Below are 27,618 nucleotides of genomic sequence, written 5' to 3'. Positions count from 1 at the left end.
CCATTTCCTCAGCATTATCCCCTTGTCCCCAGAGACACCTTATGTCCCCAGGAACCTTATGGGTGCCATAAGGTTCAGATAGTGATAGCAAGAGACAGGAAGAAGTAAAGCAGCATCAAAAAGCTACATGATAGAAATCCTTGACATCTGAGTAAGGAAGCAAAGCCAGGGAGATAGAAGAGTGAGTAGCAGGAATGAGTGAGTTGTTTATGGAACATGATTTTGACTATGAACTCACCTGCCTGTGACTATAGAAATTGACTTCAAGTCCCCAACCTGTGAAGAGAGGAATTTGAACTCCTCAAAATACCCCTAAGTTGTTTTCAGGCATTCACAATGAGGCCAACAAACCAACCCACCCCAGTAGTTATCATTGAAGTTCCCCTTTTCTTCTCCTCAAGCTGACATTCACTGTCTGCAAAGGCAAGACAAGTCTCTTGTCTCATCCAGGCCCCTGTCACTCCTGTTTACTGAAGATCTAAAGATAGAACCTTCTGGATTTTTTACATACATCCAGGATTTTTTACATACATCCAGGCAATAGGTTTTCAATGGTGTCCAGAGCAGAATGTCCCAAATCCCCACAAGTTACCTGCAGTTATTTAAAGAGCCAGTAAAGGACAGATGCTCCTATGTTGACAGCCTCCCTTTTCACCCTCTCTCCAAGGGTCTCATCTTTTCTTCATAGATATTATGAGCAAGGAGAGCAGTTTGTTTGGAGAAGGAGGTTGCCTTGATTGCTGCGAACCCATTTTAGCTCCTAAGCCCCAGGGTGTGTTGTCCCAGTGACATGGGAGAGAAGAGGGAAGTGACTCAGCGAGGCAACACTGACCATGGCAGGGCTCTGATCTCTCACACACCCATTCAGGATTTATGCATGTATACAACACCAAAGCCCTGCTTCCTGTGTTCCTCGCTTCATCCCACCCAGTTCCCACCTCCATCACGCTGTCCTCTGGACCATCCCACAGTGCTGCCCACTTCTTGCTAACACCAGGCTCCTCCTGCCACCTCCTTCGGGGAAAGTGATTTGACCTCTTGGTTGCACATGTTCAGTGCTGTGCTAACCTGTGTTGATGACAGACCTGTTGTTAACTGGTTTCCTTCAAATTTTGTGTAAACCACAGTGTGTGTGTAAAATACAGACTTTGCAAATAAACATGTTATTATGGGCACCAATTGGTGTTAAACTGGCCATTTTTTTCGCTTATTTTATTATACATTTAGTTCTTACAGACATCAACTGGCATTATTTTGACCTGTTTTTCCACTTGATTTTTGCATATTTGGTTGTTTTAGTGCAAGTATGTTTTTCCTTAGATATTCATGGTTAAACTTACACCTTGGCATTTTACTTTGTTTCTTCACGTATTTCCTATACTTTATTTTTAAATCTCTTTAGGAGAAGAAGCTCAGTTACAATCTAAATTTTTGTGGAGTATTGTCCCTTTACTTTACATTTCTCCTGTTACTTTTTTAACTAGCTTTGATACTTCTCCTTCACCAACATACTGTTTTTCTCTTTGATACTGACCACTTGATGTTTTGTGTTTATCACTGTCCACTTACCTAACATTTTCTGACATCTGTAAGATTTTCTTCCCTTATAGTGAGTCATAGTGAGCCCTGCTGAGGGTAGAGAAGCCGATTCTGCTTTGCCACCTGAGGTGCACAGACACGTGGTAATAAAAATAACATAGAACGAGGCTGCAGAGCCCTGCACAGAGGAAAGCACTGTGGATAAATGGCCATAAACAACACAACATAACTTGCAATAGTGCCCACACACTACTAGTTGATAAAACTCAGTGTGGCTTTCATGGGAAGAAGCAGGCCTACTCTGTGCAGCTGCTGCTGAAAGACTAGGAAAAAGTGTGATTTACAAACAATGCTTAAGGTCATCCCTAGCATCACTAGAAGCCCTGATTCTCTCCAATAGGCTTGCATTATTTTCTAGCAAATGAACCACATTTCATGGAGAACTTTGATTTTGTGATAATGTCCTGTGACACTCCCTTCTGACTGTTTTGTCTCCTTACAGAAAGAAACAACACCCTGCATTTTCAAACTGTTGATTATAAACTCTTAAATGTAGACCTCACATAATTGGGGTTCATCAATACACAGCCTTTTCAGTAAACAATGCCAGAAATTCAGGTGCGTTTTTCAGGCAATTTTATTTCATCTTCTTTTTTGCATCCTATGGACTTGTGACTCTCCAATGCCCTAATGAAACCCTGCTTTCTCTCAACATCTAGAATTCACAGACTAATTCTGATTTTTTTTTTCCCTAGCTTGAGGTATGGAATCAACTATTCTTCCAACAAGCAGTGGTTTCTCTTTTCAGAAAATTGCTTTAGAAGCCACAGGCACTAGGTCTACAAATAAGCTTGTTCCATATTCCAACCAGAATTTGTCAGGATGACAGCAAAAATATCCAAGAGCATAAATCACTGTAGGGACAGAACAGATAAAGTCTCCTTATAAAAAATGTCCATGGGTTCTTATTGACATTTCTAATTTACCTCTATTTTAATATGTTCTTTTGCCTTACTCTAATAAAAAGTTTATAAATCCATTTTTCAACTTTTGAGCAACTAATTTTTCTTGTTTTCATTAATGTTAACAATCACAAAAAGCCATATATTGTCATACCAAATCACAAGTCTAAATTTCACTGCCACCACCCCAAAATGCAGGCGGCTCATATCTTCTCTTCTTTCTTGACCGTCAGCTCAGCCATGCTGAAACCGGCTTTACAGTGTGCAGATCCCATCAATTCTTTGGTCAGCATCATGTTAGCACCAATATCTGAAAGGAAGGAAGCCCCAGCTTCCATCTAGATGAACACCAAAGAAACTAACAGCTCAGAACACTCAGTATGATACATAGATACCCTGTTTGCTTAATAAAAGATAATAACAGGCCGGGCGCGGTGGCTCATGCCTGTAATCCCAGCACTTTGGGAGGCCCAGGTGGGTGGATCACCTGAGGTCAGGGGTTCAAGACCAGCCTGGCCAACATGGTGAAACCCCGTCTCCACTAAAAATACAAAGAATTAGCTGGGCATGGTGGTGGGTGCCTGTAATCCCAGCTACTCGGAAGGCTGAGGCAGGAGAATCACCTGAACACGGAAGGCGAAGGTTACAGTGAGCCGAGGTTGCAATGAGCTGAGATTGCGTGCCATTGCACTCCAGCCTGGGCAACAAGAGCGAAACTCTGTCTCAAAAAAAAAAAAAAAGGAAAAGAAAAAAAGGAAAAGATAATAAAAGGTGAATCTAGACAAATACTACTTTTCAAAGTTTCAAAAATATTATCATCTGTCAATTTTCTCCATTTAAGCTCCCTAATTTGAATTTAGTTTATATTCTCTTTATATTTTTTCTCTTACTAGTGCCTTTGTATATTTATGGAGCACAAATTTTAGTAGTAAACTCTAGCTTCACAGAGGGCCATGGATATATACAGTGGTGCACTGGCACCAGCTTGTGCCAGTTGACGAGAGTCAATTGTGTGCTTCTCTTCCCAATTCTGCATTAAATTTGCCAATTAAAAGACAAATGGTAAACTCCAGAGAATCATGTTCATAGCTTGAAATCTGCATCGTGGTCCGGGCGTGGTGGCTCATGCCTGTAATCTCCAGCACTTTAGGAGGCCAAGGCGGGTGGATCACCTGAGGTCTAGAGGTTGAGACCAGCCTGGCCAACATGGTGAATCCCTATCTCTACTAAAAATACAAAATTAGCCAGGCATGGTCGTGGGCACCTATAATCCCAGCTACTTGGGAGGCTGAGGCAGGAGAATGGCTTGAACCCGGGAGGTGAAGATTGCAGTGAGCCAAGGTCGCACCTTTGCACTCCAGTCTGGGTAACAAGAGTGAAACTCCATCTCAAAAAAAAAAAAAAAAAAAAAAAAAAGGAAGGAAGGAATCTGCATTGTGGAAATATTTACACCATGGAAATTAGCAATCTCTATAAACTAGGCCTTTTTACCCAGAGACCCAGTTGTTGGGTATTTACAAGGAAAACTCTTTTCTCCCAAAATTTTTCCCAAAACCAGTCAAAACATCAGAACATAAAATCAGTTAACATCCAGAATTATCAGTCATATTCCAGATATTATGGTTGAGAATTCCCACTCAAGAAGTTTACACAGAGTAGCTTTTGGAGCTTTATGTAATTTTTGCAATATTTACTGGTAGTGCTCCTCAGAACCAATCCTTAAAAGATAAAAAATATAACTGGATTATAGCACCTTTTAGTTATAATATCCAAGGCACATTACATTTAGCTATCCACCCATTTCAAGTAATTGTCAGATAGTTTTGATTCATCCCCAGAAGGTTTTATTTCCACAACAGACAAACAGAGAATTCAGTAGTTTCTTGTTACTAACATTTCTGGGCTAATATCTAACTTTTTGCATGAATTAATATGCACTATACTCTCACCTCCACAATCATTCCATAGCAAATGTGTGTCTTCTGGATGATGTGGAAGAGAGAGCCCAGCAAGCACTATGGGCCTGGCTTTGCCAAAATCTAAAACAGGCCAAAGGGATATTAAATTTCTTATTTGGTGTGGGTTGGGCTGGGCCAGTAATTTGTTCTCACTTACAGTGGTCTGTCGTATGTTTCACCACCACCACCACCCTGCACCTCACCATGTTATTCCCAGGAATGTAATGGCCTCAGATATCTCATCATTGGAAACACTTCATAGTAAAGGTTACCATTTTGTTGTTTATTTAGCACCTGAATTTAGGCAAGAGAAACATTTCTACCTGAAGACTCCATGCGGTCACATTTCCCTGCCTTTATATTGGAATTTCTACAGAGACCCATGGTCTCCCCAAGTGAGGAAGCCAGGGCACTCAGCCCTCACCCTCCAGCTGCCTTGGGACAGTACTTGCCTGATTCCTCTTTCTGGGGGCGTGGCACTCTGAGCTGTATCTCATCTGGATCTATCACTCTTCCTCCATACTCTGTGGCATTCTCTCTCATCCTAGCCCCATACCCTGAACAAGACTTCATCTGACATTGCCCCCATATTTTCACTTGCCTCTTAAACTTGGCTAGGAATGGTTGTGCCCACTCAAGGACACAGAGCCATGGCCTTGTTGGATCTTTGGGCATCTGACTGTGCTTGGCCACACCAGCTCCTAGCACAAGACTGTTCCTGATGCTCTTTCTTTCCTCTAATCTGACTTTCCCTCTACCCTAGTACTGTCCATTTTACATCCCTCCACATTCTGCAACATTCTATTTTCTTCTTCATTTTCCTACCTATTACTAAACAAAGGTTTGGGTGGAAGGACGTATTTCAACTCTTACCCATTTTTCCCCAAGTCAGAAATCATCAGAAGCCACAAGAACAAGCCCAGATCCAAAATTGAACCCAAACAAGTATTTTTGTTTTCTAAGACATATAACCTTGAATATACCCCCAGGCTTTTCAACTATCTTTCACCTATCTCTTCAAACAAATATGTCCACCTAATATTGTTAACCGTTTATATATAGCTTTTAATTTGTTATTTCTTCAAACCAGGAATTATTTTAAATCTTTTTTTTCCCAAAAGGATAGTTTTATTTTTGGGATACCCTTTTACTTTGTTGTCATTTTTATTCTATTGCATTATAAGAAAAGTGTGAGACCTTATGGCTTCTGCTTATTGGGCAATATGCAATATAATACTGTGTGTTGTTAAAATTTATGCATAGTATATTATATTACATTTGCCATCTACTATTTGCTTTTTATGTTCCTTATTTTGTCCTCTAAATTTATCTATCTAATGTGTGTATGTCTGATTTGTTTTACCTTCTATTTAAGATTTTTATTTATAAATATACCACAGGTGATTCACTCATTCTATTGGTGGACATTTTGGTAATTTCTCATGATCTCTCTCCTATTTTCAATGCCAAACAATGATTCCTTGAACAGATTTACGTGTACCTACTTTTTCTATGAATTCAAGTTTTCTCTACGATGGGTGCCTAAAATTATAATTGCTTGATCACAGGTTGTACAATTTTCTGCTTTGCCAGTATCCCCAGATTGCAACCCAAAGGTGTCATAATAATTTATAAATTCTCATCAGTAGCTTATGAGAATTTTCCCCACATCTTTGCCAATACTTGATTTTTTTTATTTTTGCCACTTTGATGGTTGTATAACATCTTTTTTTTTTCCACATGTCCCTGGAGAAAGACATGTATCTTCAGATTGAAGAAACTTGAGTCCTGAACAGAACAAATAAAAATAAATCTGTACTTAGTGACATTATAGTGAAACTTCAGAACACCAAAGACAAAGAGGAAAATCTTAAAAGCAACAAGGAGAAAACACAATTTACTTACCGTGGAAGGATAAGCAGACTGACAGCAGATCTCTCAGTGGCAATTATAGAGGTCAGAAGACAATGGGATGACATCTTCAAAGTGCTAATGGGCAGGAAAACCTGTCAAACTACAATTCTATATGCAGCTGTTCAACCCACAGTTATTCCCCCAGTGGTTGTATCTGTGCATCCCCAATTGGCCTCCCTCCTTTCTTCACAAATAGATACTGCTCCTTGACCAAGAGGGTGAGAGGTGTCTGAAGGGTGGCAATCCCAGCCCCTCCCTCTCTTTATGATATTCCCTCAGAAAACATATTTCCATCTAGGTGAGCTAAACCTTTAGATTATAATTTTTTTCTTAGCCATCAGGATGCTGCAGGGATAAATTAAAACTTTCATTTCCCTCGGTTTGTACAATTGCGCTGTGGGGGAGGCAAGTCAGTCATTAATTAAGAAACTGAGGCACAGATGGGTTAAATGACTTTCCCAAACTCACACAGCTAGTGAGAAATAAAACCATGTCTCAGCCCAGTTTTTGTTACATAACTCCATGTCCTTTCCAAGATTGCAGTGTTCTTGCCCATTTTCCTGACACTTTCTTTGAGCCAATACTCTCAAAATGCCAACAACTGGAAGGTGTATTAATTTACTAAGTTTGCTCTTATGGGAAGGTATTAAAATTTAGCAAAATAATCAAGATTTAGGCCATAAGTTAAGAAGAAATATCAAGAAATTGAGTGTATGTTTACAAATCAGATGATTTCTTTTAAAAACAAAAAAAAGAAATTATGAAAGAATTAAATTAGTGGGGAGATAAACCTTGTCATGGATCAGAAGAGTTGTTATGTTTAAAAAGTCAGTTCTTCATAAATTGATCTCCAGATCCAATGCAATTCTGATAAAAATTCCAACTGGCATTTTCGTAGAAATTTACAAGTTGATTCTGCCATTTATATGGCAATGTCAATGATCAAGAATAATAAAAGAGCAATATTATAAAAGAAAAAAATCAAGATATGTATCAGATTATACTGAGAGGCGAATATACTCCAATGAAATCTTACTTTATAAATATTAACTGTAGATAAGCCTATATAGAAATACCCATAGAAATATTGCTCAGGGCAGAGGAAAAATGATTTGTAACATCCAAGGATTTTTGATTAGTTGATTGTTTTGTGAAAGCCAATTTTTTGTTAGCTTAAGTAGGACCAGGCACCTTGATCATGAGAGTTACTCTGTGGAATAGTGGCAAGGGTTCTTGTGGAAGATCTGACATTGTGTCATCTACTTCTAGATACTCTGAATAATGAAGGCAGAAGACTGCAGTGCATCCAAAATTCACTGGTCACAGAGGAAGGACTCTGCCTATTTCTTTTGCTCTAAATGGATGGCATTAGTTTGCACTTGGTCCTAGGCTAGCACAGCGTCTCTGGCTGCAGCCCTTCAAGTGCTTTATTTCCCACTAGGAAGAAAGTCATATTTTTGCCTAAATCACAGATGAAATTATTGAATAACTGATTGAGCTGGAGGGCAAAACCAACCTGAAAGTTTTAGGACAGGGGTCGGCAACTTACTGCAAATCTTACAGTATATGGAACCTTTTGTGTAAAAGTTGATACTGTGTACATCTTAAGAAAGAGAATGAGATATTTACTTTGATAATAATGACTTTTCTTACTATTATAATTATCTTTTTTAAATGAATTACAAAAATGGGACATTTCTAGGCAAAGTCTGTTTATTGTAGCAGAGTAGAAAGTAAGCCAAGTCCATACTCTGCCAAATCAATAGCATGATGGCTTAAAAAGTAGATCAGAGGGGGATTTAAGGCCATGGTTTCAAGACTGTTTCCATACATTCCAGAAAACAACAGTTGTCCATATCAAATAATTGGGGGGAGAAATGAGGGACAACATCAAGGTGTAAAGCCATGGTTCTTGCTCTTATGAGGTTTACATTCTAGTGGTGGAGACAAGTAATAATCAAGTACACAAATAAGTATAAGAGCAAATGCAAACAGTGAATAGTGCTATGAACATGTGAATAAGCAACTTTTTTTGTTTTACTGTATGAGCTCTATCTACATGCAAGCTTTATGCTAATTGCTTAATGTGTTTGTTTTTAATTTGTCTTCACTTGTAAAATGAAGCTTAGAGACCTTCATTCCCTTGTCCAAGATCACACAAGTAATAACCTTCAAACAGGAATTCCACTAGAGGGATGTCTGTTTCCAGGTTGCTTTCTCTGAACCACCTTACATACCACCTCTCCCAGTGATGGAGAAGCAATAGCTGCTGTGGTCAACTCCTATTTCTGGTGAGAATGTGAGAGCTAGCCTGATTCCATACCTTTAGTCCAGACCCACCCTCCTCCCATACCCACTCACCACCACAAGACCATCAACCAATTAAAATGAGCACTTGTCAACACAGGTTATGCGCAATGTACCTGTGATTCTTGGCATCAAGCCCCATGTGGGTGGAAGAAATAGTAGCATAAGAGGAGAAGATGGTATTATACACTTAGGTGTACTCACCTGTCCTCTGAGGTAGTTGCATGAGTTTTGGCATCAAAAGTTATGGTTCGGACACTCTGCTTTTTAGTTGGACATTTTCATTTTTGAGTCTTTACATACTCAGTAAAACCCTAAATGACTTTATCTTTAATACTGTTTCATTTTTTACCCAGTCAGCAAATATTAACCCTGTTGGCCAGCAACACTTGTGATGAGTAGACTTGCCCATGAATTTAGGAGCAGACACTTTCATTTTTATCTTTTAAATATATTACAAATATAAAAGTGTTTAGTGCTGCAGGGTTCCATGAAAGGGGCTCCAAAAGAAAAAGCATTAAGAGTGAAGAGCAAAAGTTGGTTAGTCCCTTAAAAAACTTTAAACAGGGGGCTCAGATTTTAAGACAAAATAAATTCTATATTCACATACACACACAAGCCTGATTTTTCCCCTGTATAAAAAATGTCCTGGTATAACAAAACTGGCTGTTGCATTCCCTGTATGAGAAAGTCACTATATAACATTGTTCTAAATTAGTTCTATCCTAATGGTGGCTTTAATGTTTAGAATATACAGCTGTCTGGCCAGGCATTGTGGCTCACACCTATAATCCCAGCACTTTGGGAGGCTGAGGCGGGAGGATTAACTTGAGGCCAGGAGTTCAAGGCGAACCTGGCTAACATGGTGAATCCCTGTCTCTACTAAAAATACAAAAAATTCGCTGGGTGTGGTGGCACACACCCATAATCCCAGCTCCTCGGGAGCTGAGGCATGAGAATTGCTTGAGCCTGGGAGGCAGAGGTTGCAGTGAGCCGAGATTGTGCCACTGCACTCCAGCCTGAGTAACAGAGCAAGACTCTGTCAAAAAGAAAAAAAAAAAGAATATAGAGCTGCCTTAAGAAGCAGCTTTATAAAGCCTTGTTGGGTGAGATATGTACACTAAAGTTTTTTCATTTTCACAGACAACTTGAGTTTTACAAGTCAGAAGGGAGAAGAAATTAACGTGAATAGCCAGCCAAACCTCTTGCATGGGCAAAGACCATCCTGAGGTTTACTGTATCAGGAGCCATGACCTCCTGTCAGCATGATTTTTGAGCAAGGAGACATACGGAATTGAAGGGAGGAAACCCACCTTTCCAAAAACACAAGAAGCGGTAGAAAGAAGAAAGCTACAAAAAGTAAAAAGGGAAGACCAATCTCTTTTCCTCTGTCTCTCTCCTCTCTTTCTCTTCTCTCTTTCTCTCTGTCTCTCTCTCTCTCTTTCTCTTCTCTCTCTCTCTCTCTCTCTCTCTCTTTCTCTTCTCTCTCTCTCTCTCTGTCTCTCTCTCTCTCTCTGTCTCTCTCTCTCTCACACACACACACACATACACACACTCATGAACACATTTGGTACTTTGGTACCAGATGCTCCCTCCTCCTTCTCTGGACTGCAGAAATTCTCTTATTAGGACCCCAAGAGCTCACCAAAAAGAAACTTAGACCAGAAGAGGAAAAGTGTCACAAGAGAAGCTGTGTTCAAGTAGACTGAGGACTTTTGAAGACTTAAAAACAATGCAAGCAATAGTAAGTTAAAATTGTAGGTGAACACAAGTTAAGGAAGCAGATTCAGCAGTGATAGAACTTATCCAACATAATCTAATGTAACTGTGTGTCATCAGGCCATTTGGGAATTAGAGAGACTTGGAGACAGAATGCACTTGGCTATGGGTCAGCACACTTATCAGGGGTCATTGCTGGTGGCTTGATGGTGGGAAACTGCATAAGTCAGAGCAGAGCTGGTTTGGGAAAAATCAGAGTTAGCAGCCAGGGACAAGATCTGGAGAGAGAAAGCAGTGAAGAGGGTATAAAGTCCAGAGCAATAAGAATATAGAAAGGTTGTTAAGTAGCTCCGCTACAAATCTATAAACCAAGATCTTCTCGGTTTAAGTTGTAAAAAAAAAAAAAACCAGATGTCATGATCAGAGATGTACGCATTGAGGTGAAGAAAGAGATGGAAGATAGGAGTTAGAAGAAGAGAAAGAGGTGGCAGTACAGATTGTTTGGAGGGGCATGGGGAGGCTGCAGTAAATAGAAGGCTGTGGTCTCTTTCTGCCCCTAACTGCTCCTGCCCCACCCCCTACCTACTGAGGCAGTGAGCAAATCAGATAAGATCTCAAGTCTCAGAAAGAAGCTGCGGTTTAGGAAAATAATGCAGTTGTAGTAATGAATAAATATACTAGACAGCTGAAAGCACTTGATCTTTGAGTCAGAGGAGAAAACTCATAGAAAAGGAAATGAACTAGATGATTTGAAAATAAAGAGTCAACTGGCAGATTACCATGGTAAAAAGATGAAAAGTTAGGGTCATCAGACAATGCCAAAACCCACATTAACAAGAATTGGAAAAAAAAAAAAAAAAAGATGCCATTTATAGTCTAAGCCAAATAATGAAGTGTCAGCAAGGCATCAGCTGGAAGAAAAAAATTTTAAACTTGGAAAATGATTTTTTAACTGCTGCCAGCCACCAAAGCTCTAGTTGAAAATAAATGCAAAATCTGGCAGCTGGTAGTAGAGATCCTTAATGATCTCCATGAGCAGAAAACTAAGGCTTTGCTAAAGGATCTGACTCAGAAAGCTCATAAGCCCCAAGAGAAAGAACAGAAGCTGTCAGCTACAGGAGAAAGGGATGTTCACAAAGAATTCAAGAAATGCAGGGTGAATTATAGTAAAAACAGATTACGTAAAAATCTGTTGAATCTCCATGAGAACAAAAACAGGGCAGGATACCAGGCTTTTTCTTCTTCCTGCATCAAGATTTCTTCCTGGAGAGAATAGAGATGCTGCCTTCCTAAGACAAAAATTACAGGTAGCAAACCCAAAGATTGATGTACTTAAGAGATCAAAGAAATAAAATCAAATCCAGGAAGATCCACTAAATAACTTCCATCCATAAGAGGTCCTAGAAGCCAGCCTGGCTCCCATAGGATGCCCCTGTGAGTGCTGAGGTGTTCTAATCCCCACTATGCCATCCATCTGTTCTTGTTAGGAAAGAGGTCTGCCTAGCAGTGAATTGGTTGTGAATGGACTTCCACCTTGGAAGAGAAGGATATATAAGGTGTAAAGAAAAACTTTACCCTTTGATCTGCATGTAAACATGATTGAATTAATAAATAGAATGTCTATTGAGTCCCACTTTCTCTGAATGACTGCCCAACTCTCCTTGATGGTGGATGCAATAAGATTATCTCCATTGCATTATTAATCAAGTAGAACTGCCTGGAGGTAGCATGGGCCACCACCTGAGCCAGGGAAGTATTTTCAGTGTATTTCAGAGACACTGTAATATTGAACCTGGTATGGTTTCATTAATAGAGAATGGCCCAAGAGCTCTTTCTTTCTGCATGAAGGGTAGATTTGGTTAATGTCGATGTAAATAACTTCCCATCTTTATCAGAAATACGCATCATTAACTCATCACAGGAAGGACTTCCACCACCATCAGTCACCTTCTCAAACATGGACCCAGACTTTCTTCCTCACCCTTACTTCCTGGTGATTTTAAACCTCCTAACTAAAGGACCAACATCCCTGCTGAAGGAATTTAGGAAACTCACACTCTCTTGATCCAAGAGAAAACTTTCTTTCTAGACCCCAGTAACTTGGCATTATTTGCCTTTCCCTCTACAAAATCCTTGCACCTTTTGGGGTCTAGGGAGGAGCCCACCAGCCTCTCCAGATACCACTACTGGGTCCCACAGATCCCCAGCCTGAAGTTGTGAATTGACTCTTAAGAGAGTGCATATGCTTCGAAATCCAATATGAATGTTGGTAATTAGATTTAATACTTTTTTAGAACTTAATTTTATTAAGAGATCTTTTTGAGCCAAATGATCAAATTATGATAGATAACTGATTTGCTATGAAGTAAGGCCACTACTTAAGCTGTAGCTTCCTGTTTTCTCCCCTCTCCTCAAACCTATTTTATGTTTACCAATGTCGTTTATATGTTAATGTACCTTATGCAACAGAAATTGATTTTAGTGCCATGTAAAATATAATACTTTTACATAAATTTGTTTAAAACTAAAAATATAGGAATAATTATCAGGACTGTTTCCTCATCTGTGTTCTTCTGCTCACCTGTACTTTGGATAAACCCAGTCAGTTGATCAAAGTCAAAGCACTGAACTTGATGGTAGTAAACTGTTGCCTAAGAGGAAATGAGTAGTCACTGAAATACCAGTCAATTAAACTCAAACCTATGATATCAAATAGTACACTCTTTAATTCAGTAAACCATTTAGAAAACCACTAACATAAGGATTCTATCAATATTTGTTGCATTCGTGAAAATGTAGTCAGACTCTTTTTGTTCCAGTGGAATCCTTTATCTATATGAAGTCAGAAGTCAACATAGACACTAAACACTACTTTTGTTGATGTGAAGGTGTGGCCTGGAGTCCTGCTGGCTCTACCTTCCTCTTATCTCATACAGTGGGATCTCCAAGTACCCCAGGGTACTCTAAACCAATCTCTGTTTAGAAAATTCTAGGCTGCCACATCATGGTAGTAAGGTAAAGGTCATGGTTTCAGTGGCCTTGGGGGTCATGACAACCTCTCTCATTTCCTATTTACAAACACAAAGCATCCTGTGATGTAAGGTGAATGCATAGTTGATGCTCAACAAGAAGAAGTTATTTTATCACTCCCTTTACCCAACCATCCCTGCAAGTGTATACCTCTACTACAATAGAAAGAGTGAGTATGCAAATTCTCTCCAAGTAACAACTGCACACCTGACCCTTGGGTCAACAGTATCATCTTTGCCCACTAAGGACACTTCCTTTTATTCAAGCAGAGATACTAAGTACCTGGTAATGGTGTTATTAGCTGGACAGAGACATGTGTGATGGAGTCAGGCAGGAAGCCCTCCCAGGTCCCCTCCAGCCCTGAGTTTCCACGTTCTCTGGTGTAAGCACAGCAGCCTAGATGGACAGGGAGCAAATTACTGTCTCAGAGTACAGGTCCATCTCCCTGTAATCTGTTGGAATTTTTACAGCTTCCCTTCATCAAAATTTCCTCATGAATCTTTATTTGCTGGGAAAATTAGACTCTGCATTTCTTTCTCCAACTCTTATTCCTTCCACCTGAAACCATATGAGCCTCAAGTTTAGATCTGGGATTTAGATCTAAATATGAAGTTGTAGGCAAAAATGTAGTGGCAAAATGTTATCTTGAATTTTAAATAAAGGAATAAAAATATAAATTCATCTGGAGAAAGAATTATATAGGTCATTTCAAAGATGTGAGTTGAAATTATTTCTTTATAACTCTCTCTCCCATCCTCATGCCTCTGACCCCAACACCATCACCCACATTGTGAACAGGCCGCCTCATCTCCTACTTTACAGAGGAAATCAAAACCACAGGCAGAAAATGCCTCAAGGTCCTGCTACTAAGTCTGCAAATCCACCAGAATCTACACTCTCCTTTTCTCCTTCCCTCTTTTCCAGTAAAAAGGCACCCCTGCTCCATGCCTGATCCTCTCATCTGAGCCTGATTTGGCCCCCTCAACTCCTCAGCTGCTGGCTCCATCAGTGATCCACTCCTCCTTCTTCACACACCCACTCTGCCACCGCCCTCCCCGCAGCACTTTCACATGCTCAGGTGCCTCCTCAGTAAGTGCAACACTCCAGCCCTTGCCCTACTCCTCTGCCTTCCTTCATGGTCAAGCCTAGTGGAGAAAATTGCATCTATAATTGCAAATTCCTGTTCCTCGCCTCCCATTTACTTCACACAGAGAGTATCCTACACGGTCGCCAACAGTTCCTTGTTGCTAAAAACAACAGACACCTTTGACTTCTTAAAAATATCTGAACTTTTGAAAAAATATTCCTATAAAAAACAACAAACAAACATTCATTCCGTCAACAAGTGTTTATTGAGTTCTTACTAGTGTCAGGAATGTTGGGGGAGGGGGAACTGTAGTAAGTAAACAGGTGTTGGCAATCATGGAGTTTACATTAGGAGGGGAAAAGAGCCAAGCATTAAACAAGTAAATAAATAAATAGAATAGTTCCAGAGGGTGACAAGTGCTATGAAGACAACCAAACTTAGAGTGATCAAATAGAGTAACTATGGAAACAGCACCGAGTTTTCAAGGGAAGCACCTCTGAGACGATATTTGAGCAGAAAGAAGGCACCTGGCCAAGATCTTGGACCAGAGTATCACATGCGGAATGAAGAGCAAGAACAGAGTTCCAAGGTGGGCACAAGCACCGAGAATATATCACAACATACCGTTTATATGCAGAAAAAGAAAGAATAGAAAGAAGGCAAGAAAGTATAGTCTTGCTGGGTAGAGAAAGAGCTTCTGAATCAAAAGCAGAGTGAACCAAGCCTGGAAGAACAATGAACCTTGTCCCCTGTGGGCTAGGGCATGGCCTCTCCTCCCTTCCACTGGCCTCCTAAGTAGAAAAGCGCTGGAGAGGTTGGGGAGGAGTGTGCAGAAGGATTCATTGCCTGCATCTTTTCACTCTTCAATCCCGACTTTGGGAGCCAATAAACAATGTAGCTAAGTTTGGGCCCAAAACAAGCCAGGAAGACTCCTAGAGTAATCCCAGCTGGAATTTGAATAGAGATGGATTCACTCCAACCCCTCTTCTCCCACCGCCCCAACTCTGGGCTGAATAGGGAAAGCAGTCCAAAAGGGGCTCCTGCAAGGCCGTTGCTGAGGATACAGTGCAGCCCTAAGTCAAGGGCAGGCCCCTGAAGGGGGTGTGTCAGCATACAGTCATCTCATGATCAGCTTCAGTGGTCAGGCTCCTCAGGGACTTGGAGAAGTCCTGAGTATTTTTGTGTGGGAGAGAAAATGAGAGCCCATAGACATTCTCTGAAAGCTAAGTTTCCCAACACACACACACACACACACACACACACACACACACACACGCACACACCAGTCCACAGGAGCACAAGGTGATCTAAGGATCCTCAACTTGACCCAGGGGAAAACTCCCTCCCCACAGCATGTGTTTGTGTGTAGGGGATGTGGTAGATCCTGGTGGAGTGAGGAGCGGGGTTAGTTCCTATGGCCCTGACCAATAGCCTATACTAAAGATCAAAGTCCTCCATAAGAGTTTTGGGCTACAGATAGTGGGAGAAAAACAGAGAGAAGAGATGGGAAGTCAATGCCCAACCCTGTCCCATTATAATTGGGTTCAGACCCCTCACATCAGGAAATGGCCTCCTACACAGAGAGAGAAATCTTGGACTGCTTAACCTCCTATAACTCACCCCTTTCCACACTTAACTCTCTTCTCCCCCAAGGCAAAGCTTCTGTCCTATTTTTCCTGATCTCACTCCACCATCAAATGAAAATGTGGAGAGGCCAGCCAGGGAAAGCACTGGGGGGACCAGGCCTCAGACTTTCCCAGGAATTAGGGGGTTAGATGTGGAAATAGGAACTCTGAGCACCACTTCTGGTGGTGAAGTGCCATGAGGCCATGAGCCTGTGTCCCGAGGTGGGGTAGGGTTGGGGGAAAGCAGCCCTGTATCTAGGATCATTTGGGAGAGGAGCTGGGGGTAGGGCATTGTGGTTGAAGCCAGATAACATTCCCAAGGTCACACAATTCGAAAGCAGTCAATTCTAGAGTTGGGATAGTTCAGATGGGCTGAGCAAGGCTCAAAGGCAGTGCCTTCGAGGACTTGCTCTCACCACAGCTGGGCCAGGAGGAGATGTTCAAAAAGCCTCATGTAAGGTTGGAGACAAGGGCCTGAGGAGTGGGAGAGAGCTGCTTTTCAGGCCTTTTCTCTCTGCTTCTGACACAATTCGTTGGCTACATCTGACACATGGATTTAGACAACTCCTACACTCTCTAGGGATTTCTTTGCATCTCTGGATCATATGGCAGCCTAATATCTTACTCAGAAAATAACTTGGATCTTCCCCAGAGCCAATTATGGCTCTGACTATGGGCTGGCACAGGGAACTAATTAAGGAAACCAAATGGCACAGAGAAAGAGAGAAACCCAGATAGAGATTAATTACAAAGGAGAAAGTCAAAAATTAAAAGTTGAGCTCAGCAACAGCATGCCAGGGATAGAAGGGAATATTTGGAGGACAACATGTGGGTTGGCACTTGAGCCACCCTGATCCTGAGCCATGAAAGACCCTGGAGGCCTGTGCATATCCTGGAGAAGAAAGGACTGCAGGTGAAACAAAAAGAACTGTGCATTGAGCTCTAGAGCCTGCGGGTGCTGCTGGAACCCCCTGACTGGAGTACAACACACAGAGATAGCCCTGCTCACCTCCAGGCAGGCTGCCCTGAGGCCCCCATGCCATGGGGACCATGAGCATCAGCAGTTGCCGCATCAGCAGGTGTTTGCCCCTGCATAATATTTGAAGCCAGATAACTTCATCCAGGGGTAGATGGGTTGTGAAGCAATGAGTCCAGGAGCCGAGGTTGTTCATTCAGTTTAAACTCCTCCTTGGTCACTTCTTCTTTGGGGTTGGCCTGATCTTCCTTTTCAATCTGGTTTACAAAGAGAAAAAGAAAAACACATGACATAGGTAGGTGATATATACTCTCTCTCTTTCTCTGTGTTCAGTTAGTATAACTGTGGATTTTGAGACTACCTCTGAGGTTATTCTGCAAAATCCTTCTCTTTAATTTCTTAATTCTGGTAGTCTCTGGCCAAAAATAATATCATAATATTTTTTTCTTGGCCCGAGCCTAGGAAAGATATTCTTTAAGAGTTCTATTGTATGTATGATAATTATTGCTTTTCTGGTTAATCATTGTAGATAATTTTGAAACATAGAAAAACACAAAGGAAATTAAAGTACACCCACTCCTGGAAAAAAAATTTTACTACTTATAGACGTAAAGATGTGAATGTACATACATATACACATAGAGTATATGCACTTATAAAATTGTGAACATACTGACATGTTTCCACTTTGATGGGGGAACAAATCGTGTTCAAGAAGGAGATAAACAACATCCAATAAAGACATTAGACATTATAAATATGTGGCCCAGACAAGCATTGCCTGCAAGCTTACCCAACTGAAATGTTGTGTGATATCAGCTTTAATTTATTTAGATAGCAGAACTCTATGTGACTGCCTTTGAAATGAGGCTATGTCAAAGAGTTTCAGTGCATCATCAAAGTTCTTAGTTTAAAAAACAAATACACAAAAAACAAAATGCATGCATTAGGAATGTCACATAATTTTATTCTAGAGACAAAACTTTTGAGGATCACAGCTTTTGTGTAATTTGGAAAGTTTTTAATATTAGAAATAAAATTTATACTCAGATATTAGCAATACCATTTTTAAAATCCCAAATGATATATCAAGCTAGCAAAGCTGATACCCTTCAAACTGGATTGAGGATACCAGAAAAAAATAAATGCAGAAATATGTTATTAAAACTTGTAGAGTGAATTGTAGCCTGAAAGGTTGGAACACATCCCTTGAAATTTGAGGAAGGAATCTCTTTACACTTTCTGGATTGCCTGTATGACCTCCAGACATGTGGCAGCCTGCATGTTTTCGAACTCCCCATAGATACTGCTGAATATAAAACCCAGGTGCTGAGACTAGCACGGAAGCCCACAGATCCCAGGCATCACCCTCAGCAAGTATCTCTGCAATCAGCCACTGTGGCATCCTAGGTAATATGAGCATCTAATTATCTAATTGGCATTTTACTAGCAATAGCAGCCACATTGATGGTAATGGGGATGACCAGTTTATATAGCAACAGCCCCTGAACTCCCAATCAACCAGGGAAGGCAATTGAGTTGGAGATAATATGCTAGTAGATAGGGTTAAGTGACACAATGTATTCATTAAATAATTGTTCCAATAATATCCACTTACCTAGTCCTATAATATGATGAACTAATGAAATAGATAATATCCTCATTTTACAGATGGGAAAAATGTGACTTAGAATAAGTACTTAAGACACGGGAAATCCACAGGCAGCAGAGCTCAGATTCAAACCTTTTCAATTCACGCCTTTTTTTTCCATTTTAATTTCCAATTGTTGGAATGATGCCAGAGTCCTTGCCCTTCTCACTGTGCCAGACTGACTGCAAGTGTATTTGTAGGGCTCATTCAGTCAACATCATCAGCCAGGCCCTGAGTGAGGCCCTGGGGGGATGAGTGTAAGATTCTCTGACCCTGACTTATGCACACTCCATCCAGCAAGGAAGATGGACAAATAAGTGATGATCAGCAAAGATGTCCAAATTATAGCAGTGGAAGTATCAAGGGAGCTCACAGAAAGGGCGACCATCTGCTCAGCAAGAAGTGTGAAGGCTCTTAAGTCAGAGGGCTATGCCAGGACCCCTTATCACTGCCAACAATGATGACTCTTTAGACTCTGCTTCCACAAAATACCCCCCATCAATCACCCTGACAAACCCAAAACAGGAAAATAACAGGTCACTAGTACACAAAAGCCATGTCCTATATAAAATGCTCTAGTCATCGTATTGTAGCACAGCTTTGAAAGGTTAAATTATAAAGACTGCCCACATAGCTGAATAGAGGAAACAGATAATTCAGGGCCATGTAGGGTTTGAGAAGAAAGTGTCATAGTCTTTGGTCCACACATGGACAACTACCACATGACTGTTCTTCAAGATGTTAACTCCCTCCAAGACTGAGATTGTCCCCAAATGTGAACTGAAATTGAATCCACCTTGTAAATCCAATCCCTAGAGCTTTGGTAACCATCTCTCATAACCATTAAGATGACATCAGGCAATTTTGAACAATTACCACCATAGTAATTCTAATAGTATTTAGGACCTCTGTGATTTTTTACATCCAAAGAATGCTCGTGCCAATTTTCTATTTTGATGATATAGTACATCAGTCAATAGGCCATGAGGAAAGTTGAGCCATATCTTGAAATGAGGATATAAAGAAAGCACAGGAATAAACTAACAACCTAACCTAAGCATCTTGTGTTATTAGGCTTGGGCCTTCAGGCTGTAATCCCTTGTAATAAGCCAGAGAGCCAATTTGGCAAGAATTTAATCTTGTTAAAATATTTCTCTAAAAATTAAATGTTTTGAACAAAACAGCAGTTCAAAACATATACAAAAAATAGGCATACAGATTGAAAAGAAAAATATCAAACCATCTCTATTCAAAGACAACATAATTTGCAGTATAGAAAACCCTAGAGTCTACCACAAAAAATCTAGAATAGGTAAGTTTAGCAAAATCACAGGATACATGATCAATATACAAAATTCACTTATATTTTTGTATACTAGCAATGAACAATTAGAAATCAAAATTGAAAAAGAATGCTATTTTTGATATCACCAAAAAGCATAAAATCTTAGGTACAAACCAAACAAAATATGTGCAAGATCTATGTACTAGAAACTACAAAACAAAAAAAGACCTAAATAAATAGAGAGATATACCATGTTCATGAATTATCAGACTCAGTATTGTTATGGTTTTCCCCAAATTGATTTATAAGGTCAACACAGCTCCTTTCAAAATCCTACCATAATATATTGTAGAACCTGACACAATGAAAATTTATATGGAAAAGTAAAAAAACTAGAATAATTTTTTACCAGAACAATTTTTTTAAATGAAGAACAATGTTGGAGAATTCACACTAACTGATTTCAATACTTACTACTAAGCTACAGTAATAAAGTATGGCTTTGGTGAAAGGAAAGATATATAAATTAATAGAAAAAATAGAAAGTCTAGAAATAAACCCATAAATATATGATCAACTGATTTTTGGCCAAATTGCAAAGGTAATTCAGTGGAGAAACTTTTCAACAAATGATGTTGAAATAATTACAAAAAAATTGAGCCATATGCAAACCATATACAAAAAAATTGAACCTCAATTCATACGTCACACCATTACAAAAAATTAACTTAAAATGGATAATACTGTAAAAGTAAAACCTAGAATTTAAAATTTCTACAAGAAAATATCTTTGTGACCTTGAATTAGAAAAAGATTTCTTAAATACAACACAAAAAGTATGACCCTGCTGGGGGTCCCTGGGGAACAGTGTAGACCTGAACATCAGTATCTCGTCTGTATCTCATCAGAGAGGTGAAGAAACTGGGGTATCAAAAATAAAAAATAATATTTTTTTACTTTTAAAGACCAGTGTGATAGTAAAATTTGATAAATTTGACTTTGTCAAAACTTTGGCTCTTCACAAAACACTGTGAATAAAATAAAAAGGCAAGTCACAGACCTGGAGAAAATGCTTGCAAAACATATTGTTTATAAATATCTTGTATCTAGAATATTTTTAAACCCCTCAAAATACAATAATAAAACAATCCGATTTTTATATGTAGAAGATTTAAGCAGAGATTTCACCAAATAAGTGTCTTTGGTGGATTATCTTTATACTCATTAAAAGATGCTCAACTTCACTAGTCATTAGGAAAATGCAAAATTAAAACTACAATGAATACCATTACATACCTATCAGAATGAATAAAATTTTTAAAGCTGATAGTACCAAGTGTTAACAATAAGCCCAGGTTACTGGTAGGAATGAAAAATGTTACAATTTCTTTGGAAAATAATTTAGCTGTTTCTTAGAAGTTTAAACAAATATCTACCATATTACCCAGCATTACCAGTCCCAGTTATTTACCCAATAGAAAGGAAAACTTATGTTCACATAATGTTCACAGCTTTATTCATAATCACCAAAACTGGAAACAAACATCTTTCAACCGGCGAGTAGCAAACTGTGGCATGTGAATCCATATATACATATATATATATACACACACACACACACACACAAACATATGTGCACGTATGTATATACATATATGCACATACATATAAACATACACATATATAGAGAGAGACTATATGGATGCATATGTATATATACTATATACATATATACTGTATAGGGATGCCTATATATATAGTTGTGTTCATCCAAGGCTGGGGTTTTCCCAGGGGTATAAGACAGATATTCAGAAGGCAAGGGATTCTAGGGTATTTGTGAAAGAGATTAAAATGTTGGGGCCAGGCGCGGTGGCTTACGCCTGTAATCCCAGCACTTTGAAAGTCCGAGGTGGGCAGATCGTGAGGTCAGGAGTTCAAGACCAGCCTGACCAACATAGTGAAAGCCCTCTCTACTAAAAATACAAAAATTAGCCAGGCATGGTGGCGCATGCCTGTAATCCCAGCTACTCAGGAGGCTGAGGCAGGAGAATCACTTGAACCCAGAAGGCAGAGGTTGCAGTGAGCCGAGATCATGCCATTGCACTCCAGCCTGGGCAACAGAGTGAGACTCCGTCTCAAAAAAAAAAAAAAATGCAACAATATGGTTCAAAAGCACTATGTTAAGTAAAAGAAGCCAGGCTCAAAAGGCTATAATATTACATAATTCCACTTATATGGAATCTTAGAAAAGGCAAAAGTATAGGGACAGAAGATAGGTCAGTGGTTACTATGGGCTGGGGAGTTGACTGCATAGGTGAAATATAAGGAAATTTTGAAGGGTAATGAAAATATTCTATATCTTACTTGTGGCAGTAGTCATAGGACTATGTGCATAGAAATGTATGCCAAAAGAGTTTAATTTTACCACATGTAAATTATACTTCGGTAAGCCTGATACATATGAAGTATGTGTGTGAGCATATAAACTACACATGCATACATGACACTTTTGAGGTACATGCTTCCTTTTTTGTCTGAATGCATGCAATTGAACTATAACTGCCCAAAGGAAACTGCTTAGTGATAGGATAAACACAATTCTGCTTATACCCAGCTACTATCGTCCTGCTGTGTGCTGTTCTCCAGTGATGCTTAGCTGCCCAAAAACAAACATGGTGAAGCCAGTTAGCTGGGTTCATCAAAGGCTGGGGTTTTCCCAGGGGTGTAAGACAAATATTCAGAAGGCAGGGGATTCTAGGGTATTTGTGAACGACATTAAAATGTTGGGATATCATTTCTAATTTGGAAAGCGAGGAAAGTGGAGTCTGATAGATGGAGATAAAAATGGAGGAGTCAGAACACTGGAGGCACATGGTAAAGTTTAAGAACAGTTGCTGTGAGGGCATTTGGCAAACAAGTTGGAAGAGAAGCAGAGTGTGGATGTGGAGTTGTGTGATTCCACTGATAATTTCAGAGGTGGCAATCTGTTTCCTTTCATTGGAGAAGGAGCTCCTTAAGAACAAATGATTTATATACAGCTCTGTTGAGCTCAGCTCAGCCAGCCCTAACTACTGCCTAGAAGCCTGGTCTCTAACATTCCAGGTGTACCCTAACCTTCTCAAACTTCTAGCTCGCTCATTCTCAGGCATGACCTCTATCTTAATGCCTATTAATGGGTCTCTCTCTACTTTGCACAATCTAACAGCTTTTCTTGTTCCCATCAAAGGCCAATCCCTCCATATGTGCTATGGAGGAGACTTATTTTATCAACTACCTCCATTCCCTCTACTTTGTTTCTAGCTTGATCTCAATCCTGCACCCCTTCCCATCAGAAAGTCAAATTGGCCAGCATTTATATGCAGGGGAAAATTGGAAGTTACAATGTGCTTAGGTTTCCAACTTGGGGGATTAGTTGGACAGCTGTGTTATTTGCTGAGATAGCAAACAAAAAGAAGAACAAGCTTTGTAGGAAAGAAATCAAGTGTAGACAGATTAGGTTTTCCAACATCAAATTGATCTGCTGAGTGAATAGGCTCACATATTAATGTCAATGATGAATTAAGGTTTAGAAGTCATCACATGTGAGTCATAATTAAAACCACAAGAGAAGGCAAAATCACATAAGCAGAGAGCTCAGTATGGAACCCTAGGGGACCTCAAGGTTGAGCAATTGGCAGAAAAGGAAGCACTCACAAGAAGATGAAGAAGGAAAGTTCCTGCAGAGAAAAGGAAGAAGAGAGTCACAGAAACCAAGAGAACAGAGAGTTTAAAGACTGAATGAGAGAACAGCCCAACAAATCCAACAGAAAGCACCATTGATATACAGATTGGGTTCAGCACTCATTAGGAAAAGCAGCATGAAGGCCACAGGTAACCATTAGAGCAAACACTACTGGTGCCTTGCCCATAACCCCTTGCCCTTACCACTCTTGTGCTCAGCCCCACTTCCAGGTGCCAGTACTTGCCTTTCTTTTCCTGAGGGCTTTTATCTTGCTGCTGCAGTCCACTTTGCCATCTCCTTAACAAGCTAGAAGTGTCAAAGAATGAATGCCCCCATCCTTGAAGCAGCGTTGGCTGACTAATGACTGACGAGAACTGGTGTATAAATATCCCAGTTCCTCCACCCCTCTGGTAAGATAACTGACGCACATGTCTACACTGTTCCCCAGAGGTCCTCGGCAGGACTAAGTCCCAGGAACCCACAGTGAGAATTGGTTAGATAATGCTTTTTTTTAATTGGCTCTTTCCCTTCCTTATCTTGCTTCCCACATTCCTCCAGTGTCCCCTTCACCTCCCAAATAAACTTCTTGCCCTTGCATTATTACTTCTGGAGGAATCTGCACAAGAGGAATTCCAGGGGCGGGGGTGCTAAGGGAAGAAATTAGAACACAATGAATTGAAGAGCAAATGGGATTTGAGGAAGTAAAGATGACGAGTTTACACTATTCTTTTTAAAATTTGTCTAAGGTAGAGAGAAAAGAGGATAGGGCCAGACGTGAACAGTCAATATGAGAGAGCAAAACACGTCAAAATGCTAATGAGAAAGAGACAAGATACAAAGGCTGAAGTGGTTAGGGGGGTTGCTAAGTTGTACAGCAAGACCTCAAAGGAGATAAGAGGTTGGAAGATCACAGGGAGGGGTGGGGGACTGGCCTCATCAGCGAATGAATGCTTCAACCTCTGAGGCTGAGGGGAAGGATTTAAAGACAGATGCATATTCTGATGAATGTGTGGGGGCTGGTGGAGCCAGGACAGTCTGGGGAGTGGCTGGGGTTCATCCATTTGTGGTGGCACCAACCCACCAGGCTATAAAGATTTTCCCAAACTGCACTCAGCAGCTCTATGCACACATGACCATCCTCAGCAGCTGGAAAACCAATGCAGGCAGGTTGTGAGCTTGATCTAGAATCAGGGATTTATAAAACGAGTGTTGAAGGAGAATGAGAGACAATTGGGTTAAGGCTATCAGAGAAGGCATAGTTAACCATGTGGTCTGGACCAGGTAAGGACCTGTGACCAGGCAGAGGCTGTCACACTCCAAAACAACACACAGCTCCCACGACTGGAAGCCTCTCTGGCTAACCTAGGCCTCTGCAAAAGCATCTGTTCTGCATAAGCATTGTGCTATAGGGACTACCAGGATGTATAAAGGACTGCTCCCAGATAGGAAAGAGTATATGCCACAGATAGGGCAAAATTCAAGAGTTCAGTCACCCAAACCAATAAAAGCAATAATGCAACCTGAGACACAGGCAGAACAAGAGCCTGAACAGAAAGCAAAGAGCTCAGGCCTTTTCTCTAGCTCTGCTGTTACCTGGAAAATCATAGTCTTCCAGGCTGCTTGTGTGCAGGGCTCAATTTAATAGTATAAAACATGCTGTGCAGAAAAAAATGAGTCAAAGGCACACACAGCACTTCCCAATATATGTGACTGATTGACTCCAAATTAACCACCCACAGCCATGGTGGTTTTCAAAGAACCACAGATCCCCAGCTCCCAAAAGCAGAACACTGAAACCAAAAGAGGCCCAGGACATACCTGTTAAACCCAAAGGCAAGGACAACCTTGTGAAATCCTAAAATCTTAGAACTGAGAGGACAGAATAAACTAAGAGGGAGATGCCACGGTTTCCTCCTATCAAATATTATGAATGCTACCATGTTTAATCAGGATGCTGGAAATCACACAATCAGTTTCTAAGATTAAATCATTCTCTGGTTTTTGAGAAGACCTATCCAAGGGAGTTATTAAGAATCCAATTAGGCCTTTGCCAAAATTATTTAACCTCTAAAAGCAATACCTCTGAAATAGCACTGTTTCAGAAAGCAAGTTGGCTTCAGAAAATCTTTTTTACCCTTTCTTCATGTGCAAGTTAGTAGCTCTGCTTAAGAGCAAATATTTCCCATCACATCAACCTGCCTCCCACTCCTTTGATTCAAAATAGTCAATCAGTATCAATAAAAGGAATAGACAATATGATGAAGAAGTGGCTCCAATATATTACCTGAAGACCTTTGGGAATCTAAGAAGGAAAAATGAATATCTCAAATAGGACTCAAGACAGTGCATAAGTGAAGTCATGGGACATTACGAATGAAGACTTTCAGATCCTCTGTTCCCAGGTAAGGGACAATGGCTGAGGAGGTAATAACGGCCTGTGGAGGCACCTTCTCTGATACCCACTGAAATTAGTTAACTGAGGGAGTCAAAGCACACCAACACTAGGGTATCTCCTGAATTTAGGTGAATACACTGATCAAGGTTAGGTCCAGACAAATCTGTGGGTATGGTGAAGTTTGCTTTCATTGTCTTCTAACTCCTTTCCATGTCCTGACTGAACTCCAGCCACCCAAAGCCACCACTATAGGTGGCATGCCTTTTATACAATTAATTTCCTCTGTTTCATACATTTTCTAACTACTTCCATATATCAATACTTACCTGTCCTAGGACCCTTCTACTCAGGCTCCTTAAGAGGGACTCAGTTAATGACTAGGTAACCTGTCATACAACTTGCTATTAAAGTTTTAGTGACTAGTTACTTCCTTCACAAATTAAACTTGCCTAATCTTGTGCCTTTTTAATGCTTTCACTTTTGGTACCATAAATTTATCACTCTCCACATTTCTTTACCTCACATCACAAATAATCTGGATTATTCATTTATGGATTGTTTAGGTCAGCATTGCTCATTGTGTAGTCTGCGTACTGTCTACATAACTGTACCTTTGGGGGGTGAATGCTTACTAAAAAGGCACATACCCAGGCCTTAGTGGTGACCCAAAAATCACATTTTCTAGGGGCATCTTTAACATTCTTCCCCATTGACTCTTCTTCCTCCTAAATCAGTAAACATCATGTGATACCTACACATAGTAGATGCTACACAAGTGCTGGGTATCAGAGTAGATAGGAGAATCTCAAATACAATTAACACCCACTAATAACTTATAAACAGATTCAGTTCCAAATAGTAAAAGGTCTAAAAAGTTGGCATGCTGATATACCTTCAGAACAGTAAAATAAATAAATAATAAAAAATTGGCCAGGCATGTGTGTATTGGGGCAAGAATATAGAGGAAATCTCTGTACCTTCCCCTTAATTTTGCTGTGAACCTAAAACTGCTCAAAAAAAAAAAAAAAATAGCCTACAGAGCCAATAACTCCCTGCTTATGGTTCTCATGGTCCCATGTACATGCATATTATGAAAACATTAGGGCACTGATCCCTACACGATGACACCTATGCTTATTTGGTCCTGGTAAATCTCAAACAACACGACTTCCTCACTGCCATATTCCCTTCCCCCAGCACATCAAATGGAACTTTACAGGTATGCAATAGGATTTGTTGAGTAAGTGAATGAGTGAATGAATGAATGGTATTGCCACTGAGATTGACATCAGATGAAGTGTGTTGGGAAGATGGATGGGTCCAATGGATTACCCTCTCCTTTTACTTATACGGATATTGATTAGAGTCACCATTCATTATCTCCCTGAGGCATAGGCATTGAGGAACTCATTTATTCAATCTGTTACCATGGTCAATAATCTCAATTGA

At 40.1% G+C, this 27,618-nt stretch overlaps 1 protein-coding gene and 1 long non-coding RNA gene across 4 annotated transcripts in view; both read right to left on the bottom strand.

Moving 5' to 3' along the window:
• Positions 1-5,964: 5,964 nt before the first annotated feature.
• LOC134809556 (uncharacterized) lies at positions 5,965-13,790 on the bottom strand. Its single transcript, XR_010155570.1, has 4 exons — positions 13,712-13,790; positions 12,981-13,050; positions 6,365-6,448; positions 5,965-6,247 (listed from the first exon to the last, which is right to left on the bottom strand). It is a non-coding gene; the product is annotated as an uncharacterized LOC134809556 (long non-coding RNA).
• A 3,360-nt stretch (positions 13,791-17,150) lies between these two features.
• Positions 17,151-27,618, bottom strand: part of MOBP (myelin associated oligodendrocyte basic protein) — a 46,405-nt gene continuing 35,937 nt past the window's right edge. For all 3 annotated transcript variants that reach the window (XM_063806706.1, XM_016940773.4, XM_009445218.5), the window contains exon 5: positions 17,151-17,374. Coding sequence is in view for 1 of the 3 variants with exons in the window: in XM_016940773.4 (XP_016796262.1) it covers position 17,374 (1 nt within the window). In the remaining 2 variants the exon portion in view is untranslated. The remainder of the gene's footprint in view (positions 17,375-27,618) is intronic.

The sequence above is a fragment of the Pan troglodytes genome, chromosome 2 (genome assembly GCF_028858775.2).
Source record: "Pan troglodytes isolate AG18354 chromosome 2, NHGRI_mPanTro3-v2.0_pri, whole genome shotgun sequence".
Classification (NCBI taxonomy): Eukaryota; Metazoa; Chordata; class Mammalia; order Primates; family Hominidae; genus Pan; species Pan troglodytes.
The sequence above is the reverse complement of the archived record's forward strand: the minus strand, read 5'-3'. Positions and strand labels throughout refer to the sequence as shown.